The 21,003-nt window shown below is 42.7% G+C and overlaps 1 protein-coding gene across 1 annotated transcript; it reads right to left on the bottom strand.

Moving 5' to 3' along the window:
- Positions 1 to 222: 222 nt before the first annotated feature.
- LOC115371062 (NLR family CARD domain-containing protein 3-like) lies at positions 223 to 19,033 on the bottom strand. Its single transcript, XM_030068177.1, has 5 exons — positions 19,004 to 19,033; positions 17,217 to 18,870; positions 16,844 to 17,183; positions 5,369 to 5,542; positions 223 to 286 (listed from the first exon to the last, which is right to left on the bottom strand). The coding sequence occupies exons 1-5, from the start codon at positions 19,031 to 19,033 to the stop codon at positions 223 to 225; spliced, it is 2,262 nt and encodes a 753-aa protein (XP_029924037.1).
- Positions 19,034 to 21,003: the final 1,970 nt, after the last annotated feature.

Genomic DNA, 21,003 nt, shown 5'->3' with positions numbered 1-21,003 from the left:
TTCAATTGCAGCGAATGTGGTTAAAAAGTTGTTGCCAAACCTTTTTTTTTTTTTTTTTTTTGGACAGTGGCCATATTGGATTTAGGGTATTTGGGGGTCCTGATATACCCAATCACAAATGCAGGTGTTTTAATGGGTTTCCCATGCTCATAAAACATAAAATAGACATCAAGATTGTATTTGTATCTCATCTGGTTCAAAAGTTATAGCCGAATCCCTTTTTCAGGCGGCGGCCATATTGGATTTGGCTGCCACCTTGGCTTCAGGGGTCTCTGGCTCGGGCACCCTGGCAAATGTCAGTGTTTTTATGGGTTTCCTGTGCTCAAAAAAGGTAAAATAGACATCAAGATTGTATTTGTATCTCATCTGGTTCAAAAGTTATAGCCGAATCCCTTTTTCAGGCGGCGGCCATATTGGATTTGGCCGCCACCTTGGCCTCAGGGGTCTCTGGCTCAGGCGCCCTGGCAAATGTAAGTGTTTTTATGGGTTTCCCATGCTCATAAAAGGTAAAACAGACATCAAGATTGTATTTGTATCTCATCTGGTTCAAAAGTTATAGCTGAATCCCTTTTTCAGGCGGCGGCCATATTGGATTTGGCTGCCACCTTGGCCTCAGGGGTCTCTGGCTCGGGTGCCCTGGCAAATGTAAGTGTTTTTATGGGTTTCCCATGCTCAAAAAAGGTAAAATAGACATCGAGATTGTATTTGTATCTTATCTGGTTCAAAAGTTATAGCCGAATCCCTTTTCAGGCGGCGGCCATATTTGATTTGGCCGCCATCTTGGCCTCAGGGGTCTCTGGCTTGGGCGCCCTGGCTGAATCATTTCAGTATGCCTTCAGCTACGTCTGTGCCAAATTTGGCGCTTGTAGATGAATTTGCGCGAACTTTGCCATAAGGCCCCCAACTATTAAGAATTTTCAAAGTTTTGAACTTTAGAGGCTTGCTATAGCGCCACCATCAGGACTATTGACTTGAGTTTGCAGCTGAGGTAGTCTGGCATGGGACTGGACCTTTGTGCAAAGTTTGGTGATTTTTCACCCATGGGAAGTATGATTTCCTCGGAAGAAGAAAGAAGAAGAAAGAACACGTAGGAATACAATAGTGTCCTGGCAGCATAGGCTGCCCGGACCCTAAGAAATGGGAGTGAGACAAAAAAAATTGAGTAAGCAATTTATTGCAAACAACCATTAAACTGAAATAGGCTGTTCATCAGCTGATCAAAAGTTTAAGACCACTGCCTTTAAAAGCCCAAATCTTGGCAAAAATGTGGATTCAGTGTCATTTTCTGTCAGGTATCCACACTGTCATGACCTCCTTTGAAATGAGAGAAAAGGGCAAGAGAAAAGAGGGATACCTAGGCAAAATTAAATTTAATCCAGTTTTTTGTTCAACCCTGTGAAAACAACGCTAATGTTATCGTTAATGTTAACATTGTAGGGTCCTAGATTTAAGCGATCACGGAATTAGCCAAACAAAAGGGAATCTATTTTTAACGCGGAATATCACCGAATTTGACATAATTTGAATGAAATTCTGTTTTTGTGTGGAATATGAATGTATGTCTGGGGAAATCAGACAGAGGGAAGCAAATCTGGGTGGCACAACCCCTCCAGGCGTTTCACCTGCACCACCACCACCTGCATCGTGATGACGATGCTGAAGCCCTCCCCCACAGTTTCAAAAAATCCTAGAGGAAACCCTGAAACTTCCAAAGTGCATAAAAATATTAAAAACACAAATAAACAGACAATGAAAGCAAGAAATGATAAAAGGTCCAAAATAATTCAAATTCAGAGCAAATATGGTAGGTGTGAAAACAGCCATAGGTCCGTCCATAAATAACAAATGAATGGCTCCGTGAAAAGTCCTCAGATGCCTTCAGTCCACCATCTTCTCAGAGTGAAACTGCAGATCAGGGGTGTCTAACTGGTGCCATGGAGGGCCGAGAGGCTGCAGGTTTTCATTCCGACCGAAAACTCCACCAGGTGATTTCACTGATTGGTTCCTCCTCTTTGCTGGAGGTGGGGTGATCAGTGAAATCACGTGGTGGAGTGTTCGGTTGGAATGAAAACCTGCAGCCCCTCGGCCTCCATGGCACCAGTTTGACACCCCTGCTGTAGAACACGAGCTTCTGCATCACATGACACCAGCACCCAGTCTCTTGACCAATCGGAGCCAAAGTTATGAGCATTTCAAAAGACTGACCAGACAATAGTATTCTCCAGTGTCTGAAAATACACTTTATGTAACAAAGAAATGGGAGAAGGAGGCTCATTTTCAAATTTGGGACCAGAGTTGGCAGAGAATCTGTGAAGTGCAGTGGAACTCAACCAGTTGGACTGCATGGCCAGAGCTCTGCTGCAAAAATATTGCACCATTTTTTAGGACTCTCTTGCAAAAAAGGCATTTTGGAGATGGTGGTAGTTGCTGGAGGAGATAAATGATGCCAATCACTTCCATATCTTCTGGAACTGCCAGGTTCCTGTCCTTTATTGGCAGCATCTAAATAATGTTTTTTTTTACTCTGGAATATTGGAATTTTTCAGGAGATTTCTGATGTCACATTTTTTCCATTTTTTCTGAAAATTCCTGGAAAAATTCAGCTTGGGAATTTTGGGAATTTTCATTTTTTTTTCTTGTCATCAATTTGAATGAGGTTTTTAAAAAGTTTCCATGGAAATTGAAGCTTGGGAATTTTGGGAATTTTGGAAATTTTCGATTTTGTTGTTGTTAAGGTGAATGGGGCAAAAATAAACAGTAATCAATAAAAGGAATGTCAACATCAATATCACCACTTTTTTTAGGGCCCACTCACATTGGCAAGTTTGAGCCCGTATCGTGCTAAAGCCAAAATCCCCCCCTCCCCAGTCCCGCGGCTGGCCTGCACTCACATTACCTTTTTCCCAAACGCGCCCAAGCACGATTGCCCCCGGTGTGCGCGTCATCACGTTGAAATACGACAACAACAGGCATGGCCCGACGTCATTATAAATCAGTGTAGTTCAAATACATCATGTCTTCCTTTTAACTAAAAAATGTTTTTGGTCCTTTTAATCAGACATGGGATGTTTATTTACCTTGACAGTTTTGGAGGTAACTTCCTCCTTCTTCAGAACGGTCCAACTGACAGCCGGAGCGGCACCTGGCAGATCCGGCAGACCGGGTGGCCGCACACCGCGCGGTGCCACGGCCAGTGCCGGCCGGTGCCGACGCGGTGCCGGCCAGCACCAGGTCTACCGGCTCTCCGCACACAGACTGCTGTACTTTCATTATAAACCGACTTTTGTTTATACGCGGTTGCAGCAGCACAACGGACAATGACACAGACAACATGGTTGATTATTGATTGCGCAACGCGGCCATTCGCCGGTAATCGCGCTGCGCACATTAAACAGTTTTGCAGAGGCAGGAGGAAAGTTGCATGATTTACGTCCGCGCACTGCGTGCGTGACCGTGCATGTGCTCATGTACGCTCCCGTACCGTGCAGAAGCACACCCCCTCCAACCGTGCCAGAGCGGGGGAAGTGTACTGTATTCAAGCACGATACGGAGCGATCACACTGGTCAAAGAATCCGGATTTTAAGGGCAATTGTGCTTGGGCGCGGATCAAACTTGCCAGTGTGAGTGGCCTCTTAGTTGCTGAGGGGGACATACAGTACCTCAATAAATATAGGCTATTGTTAACAGCTGAATCTTTTATTTTTCATCATTCTTGGTTTTCTTGTTCTGTGAAAGAAAATATTAAAGTTTTCAGTTCTAAACACTGATTTGTAAATATTGTTTTAGGCATATTTGCATGTTATGTAGGCCTATGTTTGCTTATGACTATGTTCATGCCTATATTTGTGTCAGTTATGCCAATATTCATGACAGTTTGGCTCAGCCAGGGAAAATTCCACAAAATTCCCTGGAAATTCATTATAATGTAACATGTTTGCATGCATATCTGCTCATAACAGACCAAAATGTTTATTCCGTTTATTCCTGTTAATTTCCGAAAATTCCCATGGAAATTTTCCAACTTGGAAAATTCCATGAATTTTGCAGCACTAATGATATCCCATCAGAAAGATGAAGCAAAAAGGACAAGAAACTGGCTCAAATACTTTTAGCGGCAAGTAAAAAGGCGGTCACAAGGAGACGGCTAAAGCAAGACCCAGCAGTCACTGATGAATGGATAGAAATAGTACATGAAATATAGATTATGGAACAGCTGTGATTGGCTGAGCCACGTTCCATGCCGTTGTAAAATCAGTGTAACCCACTGGCAGACCGCAGCACAAAATATCCCTGTGCCAGTGTAAATGGACATAGCGTTGCCTAGCAACCAACTACTCTGCGCTCAACTTCCTCGTTAGGTGCCATTTGTTTCAAGACTTTTGTAAACAAAATGTGAGACTTTGTGGTGAATTTTGATTTGCTGGGTGGCCTGAGCTTGGATGAATGGTTGGTGTCTGTTAAAGGATGCTGAATTCACCACCAGCAACAATGTTTTCGCCGGTGTGGTAAAGAAACTCCGCCGAGAAGGACGTGACAAATCTTCCCACCACCAAGCCATAACCGAGGCAGACTGCCAGAAGATGAAGCACTTTCAGGCATGAAGTTCAGACACACCTTGGGGGCTTGTCTGTAAAGTCTGGTTTGACGTGCAGCTTCATGGGACGCAGGGCGAACGAGGGCAACCGCTGATTAAAGGCCGACTCCTTCAGCATTCGCCACTATAAATGGCCTAAAATATGTCACCCTGTCTTTCAATGAATGCACAAAAAATCACAAAGATGCTGCCAAAAAAACACAGAAAGCCTGTGGGGATTCATATATGAAAAATAAACGCACCAGTCGCGAAATGCACGCCATCATCCCCACAAAGAGGAGTCCAAACATAATTGGACACTATTGCACTATTAATGGAAATATCCAATTGAACATTAACGAGCCCAAATAGCATGATGTGACCTGACGATGGCACTAAATGATAAAGCAGTCTTAGCGTCTGTGTTGCTTGGCAACCATTCTGTCCACTCTGTCTTGCTTGGTGGAAGAATGAATTGTTCTCAATTTTATTGTTGCATTATTACCAATAAATTCTTGATTTTTTTCTTGTGTGTTTATTTTATGGGCTGTATGTAGGGTAACAGTTTTACTGAGGAACTCCGCTGCACATCGTGCTTTAGAACGCCCCTCAGTCGTTGTAAAATCACTGTAACCCACAGCTTCTCGGGGCTTATTGCTTAAATATATGTGTATTGATATACATATGTTTTGTTTTTCTCTTTTTTATTTATTTATGTAGTTATTGATTTATTTTTCTGTACCCTACAACTCTCTTCAAACTATGAGTGGAAAGCTTAATAAGTGCAGTCTGACCTGAGAGTCTCCAGTCTGCAGTTTGGACTCTCCAGTCCAGCAGACAGCAGCTTCACTCCTGAATCCTGCAGCTTGTAGTTCTCACTCAGGTCCAGCTCTGTCAGATGGGGGTTGGACTTCAGAGCCGAGGCCACAACTTCACAGTGAGTCTCTGAGAGTCCACAGCCAGAAAGTCTGTAATTACAGATTTTAGAGATGTCAAGTCTGTGATTTTCTTGTTTATAGTGTTATATTATAGTAATATTAAATTGTATTACAGAATACACATTTTTTGAAAGTTGCTTCATGTATAATATCAGAAGAAACCAAGCAGTAGAAACCTGATGCTCAAGTTCAATTATATAGCAAGAACTTCTGCTTCTGATTCTGAAGTATTGTAGGGGTGAGCTGCTATGGGCATCACCATCATGTTGCCTCCTTTTACCCTGGACTGCCTGAAGTATATTTTTTCTGACAGAACAAATCCTTTATCCTGAAAATTTCAAGAACTACATATCTTTATTGTATTTCTGATGGTGTCAGGTATGGAAGCACTTTAAACCATATGTCTTTTACTCCCTTTGATCTGTACACCTATAGGGACACAATATTTATGGAGCATTTGGATCCTGATTCAAAATATTTTAGTGGTTTATCTTCTAAGCCTTTATCCTGTGAATATTTCAGTGTTAATAGATTTAATAACCAGCTAAGTGACATCCCAAAGTCCCAAACTAAGAAGTTCTCAATGCTTCATCTAAACATTTGTAGCCTCTCCAAGAATCATGATATGCTTTGTCATTTTTTATCTTCATTAAATCATGAATTCTCAGTTATAGCTTTTTTGGAAACATGGCTGACCAGTGAGTCAGCCCCTCTCTATAACATTCCAAATTACCATGGTAATTTGGAATGTTATAGGGTTGGTGGAGAAGTCCTGCCTCAAGTGGAGGAGTTGAAGTATCTCGGGGTCTTGTTCACGAGTGAGGGAAGGATGGAGCGTGAGATTGACAGGCGGATCGGTGCAGCCTCCGCAGTGATGCGGTCGGTGTACCGGTCCGTCGTGGTGAAGAAGGTTCGAAGAAGAACGTTCCTACCCTCACCTATGGTCATGAGCTTTGGGTAATGACCGAAAGGACAAGATCGTGGATACAAGTGGCTGAAATGAGTTTCCTTAGTAGGGTGGCCGGGTGCTCCCTTAGAGATAGGGTGAGGAGCTCGGTCACTCGGGAGGAGCTCGGAGTAGAGCTGCTGCTCCTCCGCATCGAGAGGAACCAGTTGAGGTGGCTCGGGCATCTGTTTCGGATGCCCCCTGGACGCCTCCCTGGGGAGGTGTTCCGAGCATGCCCCACCGGGAGGAGGCCCCGGGGAAGACCCAGGACATGCTGGAGGGACTATGTCTCTCGGCTGGCCTGGGAACGCCTTGGGGTTCCTCCTGAGGAGCTGGCAGAAGTGTCTGGGGAGAGGGAAGTCTGGGCATCTCTCGATTTCACTATCACTCTATTTATCTGTGCAATGAATTTCAATACAATTACAGAAAGGATCTTACACTCAGTTGGGATGGTAATGATGTAGAATCACTGTTCATTGAAATACCCTCCTGTGATACTTTTGATAGTAAAGGTGTTATCATAGGTTGCCTTTACAGGCCACCTGACACAGACATTAAACAGTTTATATCTAGTCTTGCTTGGGTCCTGGATAAAGTTAACCATGAAGGTCAAGTATGCTTTCTTCTTGGTGACTTCAACATTAATCTGTTTAACAGTAAGTCACAGCCCCTTATCGCAGACTTCCTTAACATAATGTTTGCAAACTCCCTTTTCCCCCTAATCACTAGGCCTACTAGGGTAACTCCTACATCTGCAACCCTTATTGATAACATATTTACCAATTCTCTCAATAATGTGCTTATGTCTGGTGTATTTTATTCAGATATATCTGATCATTTCCCTATATTTCATTTTGCTTCAACCACCTTAGTCAAACACCAGAAAATGGAGAAATTGCCAATGTTTAGAGTGTTCAATGGTACCAATATTGACAGATTTGGGGATCTGATTGCTGATGTTCCATGGGATAATGTTGTTACACAAGATGATCCTGAACTAGCATGCCAGTCATTTATAGCTTCTTTCAGTTCTGTATTCAATAGGTGTTTTCCCCTGGTCAGTAGACGTACAAAAAAATCTTCTACGTTTGCAAAACCCTGGTTTACTCCAGGTCTCCACAAGTCTGCTCAAAAAAAGAATAGGTTGTATTAAAAAAATGATCAGAAATCCATCTCCTCTGAATACTGCTAATTACAAAAAGTATAGAAACAAATATAATCATTTAATCAGAACTGCAAAGAAAATTTATTTTTCAAACAAGTTCTGTGACGCTTCAAATAACAGCAAAACTACATGGGAAGTCATCAGTCAGCTCCTCAATAGGAAAAAAGCTTCAGCTTCTCTGCCATCCCACTTTGTTGATGAAAATAGAGTAATATCAAACCCTTTTGACATCACATGTGCCTTTAACAATTATTTTGTAAATACTGGCTCAGTTCTGTCAGAAGCGATACGTTCTACTGCTGGGTCTCCTTTAGAGTTCCTGCATGGTAGCTATACTTCTGTCCAGATTTTTGAACCTCCTACAGAGAAGGAAATCACTGACATCATTGTTAATTTGAAAGATTCAGCAGCCGGTCATGATGAGGTCAAGCCATCTCTGGTCATTAAATTCAGCTCCTTAATTATCAAGCCACTGACTTACATATTTACCAAATCTCTTGAATCTGGAATAATACCCAATGACCTAAAAATTGCTAAAGTAGTTCCTATATTTAAATCTGGTGACCGCAGTTCATTTAACAACTATCACCCTATTTCTGTAATCCCATGTTTCTCAAAGATTTTGGAAAAACTTGTTTATAATAGGTTGATGAAACATCTCCAGGGGTGGACCGTCCTGTATGAGCACCAATATGGATTTAGGAAAAGTTATTCTACTGAAATGGCTGTGTTACAGTTGGTAGACAAAATATATACTGCTTTGAATAATAAAGAATTTGCGCTTGGAATATTTCTTGACTTACCCAAAGCTTTTGACACAGTAAACCATGATATATTACTTCAAAAACTGTTACACTATGGTTGTACTGGGATTACTTATAAATGGTTTTGTATTTACATTTATAATCGTCAACAGTTTGTTAAAATCAATGGATGGACATCTAATAGAGCTGTTATAACATGTGGGGTCCCGCAAGGATCAATTTTAGGACCACTTCTGTTCCTTATTTATATCAATGACCTGCCTGCTGCAGTATCCTCCTTGTTTCCAGTACTTTTTGCGGATGATACCAACTTATTTCTTGCACACGCTGATTTCTCTGTTCTAATGGATAGAGCTAATAAGGATCTGGAAAACATCTACAAATGGTTTAAATTAAACAAATTATCTCTTAGGGCTCTATTTTCCCGGCGCAGCGCAGGGTGGCGCAGTGAGGCGCACCCCACGCAAAGCTATTTTCGACCAGCGCAACCCGAGGGGCGCACAGTTTCTTATTTCCGCAGACGGAGGTGCGCCAAGATGGGAGTCTCGGCGCAGCAGGGGGAGGTGACGACAGATTCAAGGTTCAAGGTTCAAGGTTCAAGGTTTCTTTATTGGTACCAGAAGGTAAATTTGTTGTGCAGACAGAAACTCAGCAATCTCAGTATAACAGCCACACAAAGACATCAAAACAGACAAATCATACAATAGAAAAACAATGCAGTCATCACAGAATATAAAAGTGCCTGGACATCTCCACGGATCCTACTCCAGTTCAATATGAACGAAATTGTTCACCTTGTGGCCCTACTACTCAGCATTACAATTGCTGTGGGTACAAAACTATTCCTGTAACGTTTTGTCCTACCCTTAGGGACCACAAAACGAAAGCCAGAACGAAGGAGTTGAAACTCACTATGCAAAGGATGAGAACAGTCGTTAAGGATAGAGCTGGCTTTACGCTGCAGCTGTGTGCCATACAAGGCTGACATAGTGAGTTGAGGCTCCCCAATTAGCTGGCCAGCCCACTTAATAATTTGGTTCAGGGAATTTTTGTCCTGTAGTGACAGATTCCCAAACCAGGACACCAGGGCAAAAGACAATAATGACTCGATGAAAGCATGATAAAACAGGGTCAGCATAGTTTTGTCGACATTGAAACTAAAAGTCAGTTTGGCATTAATGACAGTCCCAAGATATTTGTAACTGTCCACACAATCCACAGGTTGGCCCTTAATGACTGTGGGGTCCTGATTTGGAGCTTGTGCTCTGAAGTCGATGACCATGTCCTTCGTTTTGGATGTGTTAAGCACCAAAAACGAAAGATCACACCAACTAATAAAATCCTTCAAGACTGGACCATGGCTGGATTCGTTATTGTGTAACAAACTCACAATAACCGTATCGTCTGCAAATTTTAAAATGTGCCTATCCTCATAAACACTCTGGCACATGTTTGTGTAAAGTATAAAAAGCAATGGTGAAAGAACACATCCCTGGGGTGAGCCAGTACAGGAGCAAAGGGACTCGGATAAAATGCCATTCACTTTGACTCTCTGTGTTCTCTCTGTTAAAAAAGTTAGGGCTCAGCTGAAACTGCTCAATGAGCCTTGTAGCTAAAACATGAGGCTGGATGGAGTTAAAAGCTGATGAGAAATCAATAAAAGTCAGTCTAGCATGGGTTTTGTTCCCCTCCAGATGTTTAAATAAAAGGTTTAACAGAGTGAGTGTGGCATCTTCAACACCTCTGTGGGCCCTGTAAGCAAACTGCATGGGGTCGAGTGCATGTGCTATCCTCCCTAGGAGCTCTGACTTGACCATTTTTTCAAATGTTTTCATTAGAAGAGAGGTAAGGGCAACTGGTCTAAAGTCATTCAGGATTTTAGGTCTGTTGACCTTAGGAACAGGGATAATTTCAGCCTGTTTCCACAGCCTGGGCACCTTTTGCTGACTCAGTGACACAATAAAGATGTGATGAACGATAGAACTTACCGTATTGATCTGAATATAAGACGATATTTTTTCCATTGAAAATGCCCTGAAAAAACGCCCTCGTCTTATATTGGGGGTCTAAGCAAATACACATGTATTGTACTTGCATATGTTCCATGCTTGAATACAGTACACTTCCCCCGCTCTGGCACGGTTGGAAGGGGTGTGCTCCAGCACGGTACGGGCGTTCATGCACGAGCACATGAACGGTCACGCACGCAGCGCGCGAACGTGGATACAACGTAAATCATACAACTTTCCTCCTGCCTCCGCAAAATCGTTTAATGCGAAGCGCGATTACCCGGTTGAATGTAGCAGCCAGCTGACATGCCGCTCCGGCTGTCAGTTGGACGCTTTCTGAAGTTACCTCCGAAACTGTCAAGGTAAATAAACATCCCTTAACCCTGGCTCTGAGTGCAATGTGAGACGGTGGCGGTCTCAGAAAGAAGAGCTAAAAAAAAAAAAAAATGCCCACAGCCAGAGAAGGGCTTTTCGTGGTCCAAAAACTGGTTGATTCAACGAGACTGACAGGAGGGTGTGCGATTTTGTGAATGAGAAACGTAGTGAAGGACTGCCCGTTACGAGGGCTGTGATGCAGCAGAAAGCACTTGAAGCTGCCACAGAGCTCAACATACCCCGCACTGAGTTTAAAGCTAGCATGGGCTGGTGTTGCAGAATGCAATGGCGGATTTAAGAAATTTGGGGCCCAGGGCAAAGGCAGGCATGGGGCCCTCTGAGATGAGAGGACAACACACAAAACAGGGGCCCCGAGATACACATAATACGATAAGCATTCTTCTGGCATTTTAGCAAAAGTATTTTAATCAAAAACATAATTAATGTGCGCAAATAAGTAATAACTGTATTAACCATAAGTGTATGAGGAGTTTTATGGGGCCCTCAGGAACTTGGGGCCCTAGGCCACCGCCTAGTTTTGCCTAATGGTAAGTCCGCTCCTGGCAGAATGTCCATATAAAAAGCATTTTTCCAAAAAAGGGTCTTGAAAAAGAGGGGTCGTCTTATAATCAGGGTCGTCTTTTATTCGGGTCAATACGGTAATTGTTTTGCACATGACTTAAGCAAAATGCCACTGATTTTGTCAGGACCAGGGCTTTTGTTTGCTTTGAGAGAGAGGAGAAACTTTTCCACTTCTCTCTGTTCTAGTGCAAAGTGTCGATCATCTTTAAGATTATTTCTCAACCCCCTAACTTCCTCACTGAAATCAAACTGGTCAAATCGCATGTAGAATTTATTAAGAGCACTGGCTAATTCACAGTTTGACCTGTAGCCATCAATAGTGACATAAGTGCTCTTTGTCTGCTGTATGCCTGCCATTGTCTTAATACCAGACCAGGCAGCAGAAAGGTTCTTCTCTGCTAGTTTGCTCTCTACTTTGGATTTGTATTTTTGTTTAGCCCTTAGAATTTCAGTTCTTAACTCTGTTTTCGCAGTATTTAGTTCAGAATGTCCCCCCTGATTAAAGGACAGCTTCTTCCTCTGAAGATAAGCCCTGACCTCCTTGGACATCCAGGGTTTATTATTGGGGTACACCTTGATCGTTTTGGTGGGAATGATCAGTGCAGTCAAAGCACCCCTGGAGACAAGCAGTGGATTCCTCAGACCAGATTTTGACCTCTTTGGTCTGCATTTTCTCTCTTTTAAGTACAGTTTTATATGTAGGGAGAAGGAGCACACAGTTGTGATCGGCAGAACCTAATGGAGGCAGCCTAATTGATTTATAAGCTCCCTTAACTGTACCATAGCAGAGATCTAATGTCTTGTCCTTCCTGGTTGTGCAAGAAACATACTGATAAAAGTTCTTTAAAGTCTTTTTCAATGACACATGATTGAAGTCTCCCAATACAAAATGTGGTGCTTCAGGTGACAAGGACTGTAATTTCTGCACTACATCAAAGATAGTGCTAGTTGCAGTAGCTGGGTTTGCTTTGGGAGGAATATACACAGTTGTGATGAATATCTGAGGGAATTCACAGGGCAGGTAAAAAGGGGCGGAGCGACACTGACAGGAGTTCTACGTCAGGCGAACAGAGGCTTTCCCTCACTGTCACAGAGCTACAGTAGCGCTTGTTGACGTACATGCACACGCCCCCTCCCCGTGATTTCCCTGTCATCTCTGCATTCTGATCCTGACGGAATGGGGCTCCAAATCCATCAATAGAAAGGTCAGTATCCGAGTTCTGCTCCGTAAACCAGGACTCTGTGAAGGCCATAACACAGCAGTCCTTGTAGTTGCGTAGGAAATGAACATTTCCTTGAAGCTCGTCAAGTTTATTCCGCAGAGACTGTGCGTTCCCCAGGATCAGGGAGGGCAGGGGAAGGCGAGTGAGCTGCCGCTTCTTTAGGCGCAGCCTGACACCTCCCCTTTTCCCCCACTTCCTTATTTTAGTTCCCCTCGTATAATCGCTGCTAAAATTCACACTGACATCACGTCGAATCTCGTCTGGTAACTCGGGCAGATGAAAGTCTGATGTTAACCCAGCGATTCGATTCTGTGTGTTCCACTGCAGCAGAAAATCCCGGTCATATTGAATCCTCGGGCAAGGAAGTGCAACTCCGCTGAACCCCCATGGCAGGTTAATCAGAGTCCACAATGCGACGAGGAAAAACAGCTCCATCACAGCAGATCAGAGCAGATCAGATCAGCAGATCAATAGAAAACATCCAGAAGCACTTGTCCATGACGATCAAAGGCATACAATACTCTTAAAATCACTTAAAACACAAAACAAAGAATGCCGAGAAACTCTCTGCCGGTCGCAGCGTGCGCATGCGCCCAAGATTCAGCTTGGCGCAGTGACATTTTCATGCCAAAAGGCTTCGCCGAGGTGCGCCAAAAGCTCGCCATCTGAAACCACGTCTACTTTCGGTGCAAGGCGCAGCGGGGCCGGCGCAGTGGAATTTTGGCTGACAGGCGGGCAGTGCGCACACGTCACCACAACCTCAGACTGTCAGACACATTAACAATGCAATAAATAAACACAAAAAACACAATTCAATGCTATAATCTCAATCAGCACATAAATGTATCCCCATATCGACTGTCCCGTCACAACTGATGTCAGATCAAAGGAGATTGGCACCGTTTGGCAGCATCATGGAAACCCAACCTGATCACCTGTCAGTCAAACAATGTGTCCAGTAGAGTGATGTCTTTTTTCCAGTCATGGTGTCTGGCACTGCTCCTGTTAACTACACAGTTCTTCTTCCATATATATAAATATTCCACACTGGGTTTCCGTTATCCGGTAATCACCGGGCTATGACTGGTAGCCTAAAATCAGCCAAAGTCCGGTAATTTTTAAATGTCCGGTGAAAATATTCCCTCTAAGCACAATTTGAATTTTATTAAAACAGTCAATTTTCACGTAATTTTATTTATTTATTTGAAAAAAAAAAAATCCTGCGTGATCCCTGTCTCCAGTGTACCAGAGAGAGAGAGAGAGGTTTTTTTCTGCAGAACGGGATCAAAACAGCGCAGCGAAGTCACCTGGGGGAGAACAAGGTCACAAGACTGATGCGCATTGCAAGTTGCGGAGAGACACTTGAGACTTTCGATTTTAATTCAGCTGCTGAATTAAGTTTTTATTGCATCAATTTGATTTCAAGTTGGCAGCACGCAGCGTTATTAAAATGGTATGAGCCAGTTTTTTTGTTTGCAAATTGTAGTTGCAATTGTTTGCAATTGTATGCAATGTTCATGTTAAAAGAGCACAGGCTTGTGCAATATTTATTTATTTTAGACGTTACGCGCGTGAGTCAATTGACGGCACTCATTTTATTTGATACAGCCTACTTTTCAATAAAAAGATTACGCTATAAACTGACATGCCTTGATATCATTCTTATGTAGCCTGCATATAATTTTAAGCTCAATAAATTCAGATAATATTTGACCGGAATTTCAAACATTTGTCCGGTAAATTGAAAACCTGTCGGTCACGTTGTCCGGTGCCAATTTTTTTTTCTAGGGGAAACCCTGATTCCACACATATCGAAAATGTAAAATGCATCAATTCCTTGTCAGACACTGGGCGTTTAAAACAGCAAATGTAAAAGCTTTCATGAACCAGATTTTGTTTTAATCTCTAGTGTGTTGTTGCATCAGTAAGTGATGGAGTCGAAAGTTGCAAAACAAACATGTATTTATATGAATATGGCGAGGATTATCCTTTGAGGTAAAAACATTCATCAAAAATGGGGGCTTCACAGTTAAATTTATATTTGCTCGTAAAAATCAATAACTTTAACAGACGGTGACAGAGCTGGAAAAAGAGATGCGAGGCAGGTAGGTAATGGAAAGACAGGGGAATGAAGAAGACGAATGTAAGGATAGATGGATGGATGGATGGACAGATGGATGGCAGGTAGCTCCAGCAACATTCCAGCAGCCAAGACTGGCCTCTTTGTCCTGAGTGTGTGTTGCGGCTGATCTCTTTCTCCATGCCAATTGTGTGAACGTTCATTACGCCTTCGCGCAGTGCATTTTAAAGGCGAGGACAGGGGCTCATTTGATTGGTTCAAAGTGAATCGGCTGTGTCAAACCCACTCCACGCCTTCTCTCCTCCCTTGCGCCGGTTGGAGGAACGGCGCAGTAGTTGCGCCAAGGCGCACGGCGTGCCAAAATAGCAAAATCCACTTGGCCATACCCAGTTGGCGCAGCACAGCTGCGCTGCGCCTCCACCTCGCCTGGTCTGCGAAAATAGAGCCCTTAATGTTAAAAAATCCAATTTTATCATATTTACATCAAAAAACAAAAAATACTGTAAATTTAATTCTCGCATCTTTATTGGAAGAGACCCAATTATCCAGGTCTCAACCGCAAGTTTTCTTGGTGTGCATACTGATGAGACTTTAAGCTGAAAGAAACATATTAATGTTGTGTACAATAAAAGTTCAAAGTCCATTGGTATCACTGGCAAATTCAGAAGTTTGGTTCATCAGAAATGTTTACTAACTCTTTACCACAGCTTAATCTACCCACACCTCACATATTGCAATATCATTTGGGGAGCTACTTATCCTACTCATCTTAACAAGCTCTATACTTTGCAGAAAAGGTTTTGTAGAATTGCCACATCTAGCAACAGGACTGATCATTCAGCCCCTCTGTTCATTCAGCTCAACATCTTGTCAATTTTCAACATACATAAATACCTAACTTGTGTTTTCATTTATAAAATCCTCCATCACCCGGCTTCTCCTCCCCAGCCTTGTAGTTCATTTTTCCAGTTGAATACAAATGTACATAATTATAATACAAGACGTTCTAAATGTCTACACCTTCCAATGTTTCGCACTGGATTATGTCAGTTCTCTATTAGATATGAAGGAGCACAACTGTGGAACAGTTACATCCAAGTTGCACTCCAATCTACCGCTCTAAGAAACTATAAATGTCGACTAAGGACATGTCTGATGAACCAAACTTTAACTTAACTTTAACTTACTACTTTGGTAGTTGGGGTTTGGTCTTCTTGTTTCGTATTTTGCCTTAAGGCTGGATCAAGTCTGACAGTTCCTGAATTCCCAGTACCGGGCGTCAGGTTCTGTCGACGGTCTTGGTCTCATGGTTTCACACTAACTCTGAACCTCGGTCGGAGCGTGTGTTCCTCAGGTTAGGTTATTTTCCACTGCTGTTTAAACTGTTAATACTTCTGTTTAATTGTTCATATTTCTATCTTTTTATAATCCTTGTTTATAGTGTTTATATTGCTTATTGCTATTTATCATGTGTATACTGTATATTTCTTCTAAATTTGCACATTGACCTACCTCTATGCACATTTTATGCACCCATGCACACGTTTTTTTCTGTTTTCTTTGTTGCACATTGCTTTTTGCACACTGGGTTGTACTTAGGTTATTCTTAGGTTAGGTTATTCTGTTGTACTCAGATCTTATTCTGTTGTACTTAGATCTTATTCTTTATTTTTATTTTTTTATTTACTTAATCTGTAATCTGTGGATACTGCTGAAAAAATGTGAATTTCCTGCGGGATGAATAAAGTATCTATCTATCTATCTATCTATCTATCTATCTATCTATCTTCACACACTCGTATTCATATTCACATTCATACATAAACATGTACACTCACACATGTACACATACTCACATGGGTCTATTCACTCTTTCTTACACACCTTTACACACATTTACTGCATTGATTTAATGTATATTTGCATTGACTTAATGTATATTTGCTCTTTTTTGTTGGTTTGTTGACATTTTTTCTTTTTTTTATGTAATCAAATTTTGAGGTGGGATTCTCTTATAAGCCCCTAGGGGTTTTCTGTATCTCACCTGCACATTGTTATTGTTATTTCATTCTTGTACTGATGTTTTGCTTTTATTGTGCAAAAAAAAAAAAAAAAAATAATAATAATAATAATAAAATAAGCAGCTCTACACTGTTTGTATAATGTTGATTTCACATCAGGACTAACCGAGCCTTCCTGCAGTTCCTCACAGCTGGGATCAGTCTCCGTCGTCCCTCCTTTGATGTTCTGTACGCCTTCAGGTCCAACACATCCAGAACCTCCTCTGACATTTGCAGCATGTAGGCCAGAGCTGAGCACTGGATCTCAGAGAGCCACTCCTTTGATCTGTTCTCTGACTTCAGGAACTCTTGGATGTCCCGATGCACTGAGCGGTCGTTCATCTCCATCAAACAGTGGAAGATGTTGATGCTTCTGTCAGGAGAGAAACTGCTGGCGTTCATCCCCTTCAGGTTGTTGATGGCTGTCTGGATGTCTTCTGGCCTGCTCTCTGTCTGACCCAGCAGGCCTCCATAGAGCCACTGGTTGGATCCCAGCAGGCCTCCTAAGAGCCTCTGGTTGGACTCCAGTGAGAGGCCATGAAGGAAACGGACAAAGAGGTCCAGGTGACCATTTTTGCTCCGCAGGGCTTCAGACATGACTGTCTTCAGGAAGATATCCAACGATGGCTTTTTGTCATCACATTCACTCCTCATGACTCTGGCCAGTACCTCTGTGTTGCTGTTGGTGTAGCAGTGGAAGATGTAGACTGCAGCGAGAAACTCCTGAATGCTCAGATGAACAAAGCAGTAGACTTTTCTCTGGAAGAGCACACACTCGGTTCTGAAGATCTCTGTGCACACTCCTGAGTACACCGAGGCCTCTGTGACATCAAGACCACACTCCTCCAGGTCTTCTTGGTAGAACATCAGGTTGCCTTTCTCCAGATGTTCAAACGCCAGCCCACCCAGCTTCAGAAGAACTTCCCTGTCAGTCTCCATCAGCTCCTGCTGACTCCTGTCATGTCTCTCATCGTACTTGTGCTTCTTCCTCTGTGTCTGAACCAGCAGGAAGTGTGAGTACATCTCAGTCAGGCTCTTGGGCAGCTCTCCTCTCTGGTCTGTAGTCAACATGTGCTCCAGAACTGTAGCAGTGATCCAGCAGAAGACTGGGATGTGGCACATGATGTGGAGGCTCCTGGACGCCTTGATGTGTGAGATGATTCTGCTGCACAGCTTCTTATCCCTGGATCTCCTCCTGAAGTACTCCTCCTTCTGGAGATCAGTGAACCCTCGCACTTCTGTTACCCTGTCGACACATGTAGGAGGGATCTGATTGGCCGCTGCAGGTCTGGAAGTTATCCAGAGGAGAGCCGAGGGAAGCAGATTCCCCTTGATGAGGTTTGTCAACAGCACGTCTACTGATGATGTCTGTGTGACATCAGACACGACCTCATTGTTCTGGAAATCCAATGAAAACCTGCTTTCATCCAGGCCGTCAAAGATGAACACGACTTTACAGACGGCGAGCTGCTCTGCTGTGACCGTCTGTAATGTTGGATGGAAAACACGGAGCAGCTGGAGAAGACTGTAGCGCTCATCTTTGATCAAGTTCAGCTCCCGGAACGAAAGCAGAACCACAAGACTGACATGTTGGTTTTCCAAGCCCTCTGCCCAGTCCAGAGTGAACTTCTGCACTGAGAAGGTTTTTCCAATGCCAGCAACGCCCTGCGTCACAACTACTCTGATGTGTGTGTCTTGGCCAGGTAAGGGTTTAAAGATGTCCTGGCACTTGATTGGAGTGTCGCTGAGGGTCTCCATCTTGGATGTTGTCTCCAGCTGCCACACCTCATGTTGGGTATTAACCTCTTCCCTCCGTCCCTGTGTGATGTAGAGCTCAGTGTAGATCCTGTTGAGGGGGGTTCCAGTTCCTGCTGCAGCAGTTCCTTCTGTCACAAATTCACATCTCCTCCTCAGACTGATCTTATGCTCGTCTAAAACCTCCTGCAGACCGCCGTCCACTGGGCTGGTTTGACTGGGTGTCTGCAGTCCAGGTCTTGTTCTGGATCTTTCTCCACACTGGGGACAGGCAGGATCTCCTGATGGATCAGACTGGTCCCAGTATGAGGTGATGCACCTTCTGCAGAACCAGTGTCCACAGCTGGTGGAGACTGGATCCCTCAGGACCTCCTGACACAAAGCACAGCAGGACAGCTGCTCCTTCACATCACCTCGACTCCTCTTCCTGTCCCTGTGGAGATGAAAGCAGTTTGTCTATGTTTAGACAACATTATGTTTTAACTGAAATCTTAAAATCTAAAAAAACATGTAAAGTAAAAAACAAACAAACATGACGATGGGACACTTGACATTTAGCCATGGTTATTACAATTGTCATAAGCACACTGTTATGTCACTTTCTGTGACGACATTTACATGGACTACAATATTTTAATATTGATGCAATTAAGATAGTATTTAAAAGAAATGTCCATGTAAACAGCATGACATCCACTTTGACTTTTTGCAGCAGATTATGACAAATACAGCTCATGTTTTTTTTTTTGTGATTTTTATTGTGAATCCATAAAAGAAAAGTTGACCAACAACAAAAGCAAATCATCTGAACAGTTTCTGGGTGAGGAGGAAACTCGCTGCAACAAGCTTTCAACAAACAAAAGAGCACAACAGCCCCTTGACTTAATCCCCTCCACATCCAGGTGGGTCTTCATGCTGGGTTCCAGTGCTCCTGTCTGGTTCCAGGATCAGAAGTCAGGTATTACAACACTCAGGCTGGGACAATATGCTGATCTCCTGATCGATACTATCATGACACCTGGGAGCTGATCAATACATATTGTGATTCTTACGTATCTATATTCTCTTAACCTTGTTGTGGAAATGTGTCAGAAACTGGCCCTCACTGTCAGTCCAGCTGGAGAAGCAGAGCTCCTCTGAACGGCCTCGCTCTCTAGTTTGTGTGTGTAAAGTTTGATGAGGCTGTGATTCCCCTAGAGGTCACTAGAGGTCATTTTCTCCAGCGACGTCCAGTTGGACAAAAGTCTCTGCCTGCAGTGAAATGGCTGCTATGGGGGCCAACATCATCACACAGGAATCAAATGTGGCTCATTGAATCCACAAGAGTCTCAGCTTTCCAGTCAAAGCAACTGATGCAGCTCCAAGACTGTTTAGGCCCCAGTCTGCACACACACACCACAGGTTAAAATAAACAAATAAATAAATTTATTTAAATTAAAAAAATTTAGCCAAAGTTAGAAACAATATTTTTTCCAGAGTTCTCAGGTTCTCTAAATGCATTGGGCAAAGTGATACAGCAATGTGTTGAACCTTGAGTTTTTTTTTTTTTTTTTACCTTGAACCTTGATGTTGAAATGAAAATGTACTTTTGCATAAAACAGATAAACCATCAAACAGCATCATAGTTTGTGGAAAACAGCACAGAGCCAGATGTGTTTTGGTTGAACAGCTGGATTGCAGAGCAGGGAGCAGTCATTTCTCTCTTTGCACTCTCTTCTCTTGATCTCCTCACTTCTTGCTCTGCTATATAATCTCAGTAGGCCTGTCATGATATGTGATAAGTCGCTTAATTGCATGGTCAATTTGAATGAAGTCAGTAACTTTTCTGGCCGTGATGAATGGCCACATTCATGCGTGTTTGTTTTCCTCGTCTCTCTGCCAAAGAGAGCAGAGGACAAGAGCGTTCAGTGCCGAGCCTCGTCTTCAGCGAGGTGAGCTGCTTCATCAACCCTAACCCAGTGTCCTGGACGAGCCGCTGAGCCGCGTTTGTTTTCAAACTCTCCAAACTAAAAGAGGGACGAGCAACTAAAGCACAACCAGCCCACCCAGTGTTCCCAGTTAGGAAAAAAACAACAAGCCAAGACGCAAAGAGAAGTGTTGGAAGTGTTGACTGTTCAGGAATGTTAGTCTCTATGCCTCTCCACTTAAACATTTTTTTTTTTTTTTTTTTTTTTATAACAGTGAACTTTTTGTTATCAGGGCCAGTTGGTCAATTTTTTTGTATTCATAAGGTCTTCATTTATTTATTTTGGTATTTTTATGTGTTATTTATTTTGGATATTTAAATTTTCTTGTTTACAATTTAAATATTCTTGTTGAATACATGTTTATTTCTGCCTTCATTATCATAATGTAAGTTTAAAGAATGGTCTGAAAATGTCAAAATTACAACAATAATAAAAATGGTCTTAAAAGCACAATATTACACAATATTATCGCTTATCGCAATAATTTCCTACGCAATTCATCGCACAGCAAAACTTGTTATTGTGACGGGCCTAAACCTCATGTCATCATATTCCATCAGGCTCA

This window comes from Myripristis murdjan, chromosome 14 (genome assembly GCF_902150065.1).
Source record: "Myripristis murdjan chromosome 14, fMyrMur1.1, whole genome shotgun sequence".
NCBI classification, from domain to species: Eukaryota; Metazoa; Chordata; class Actinopteri; order Holocentriformes; family Holocentridae; genus Myripristis; species Myripristis murdjan.
Note: the sequence above shows the minus strand (reverse complement) of the source record. Positions and strands in the feature narration are given on the sequence as shown.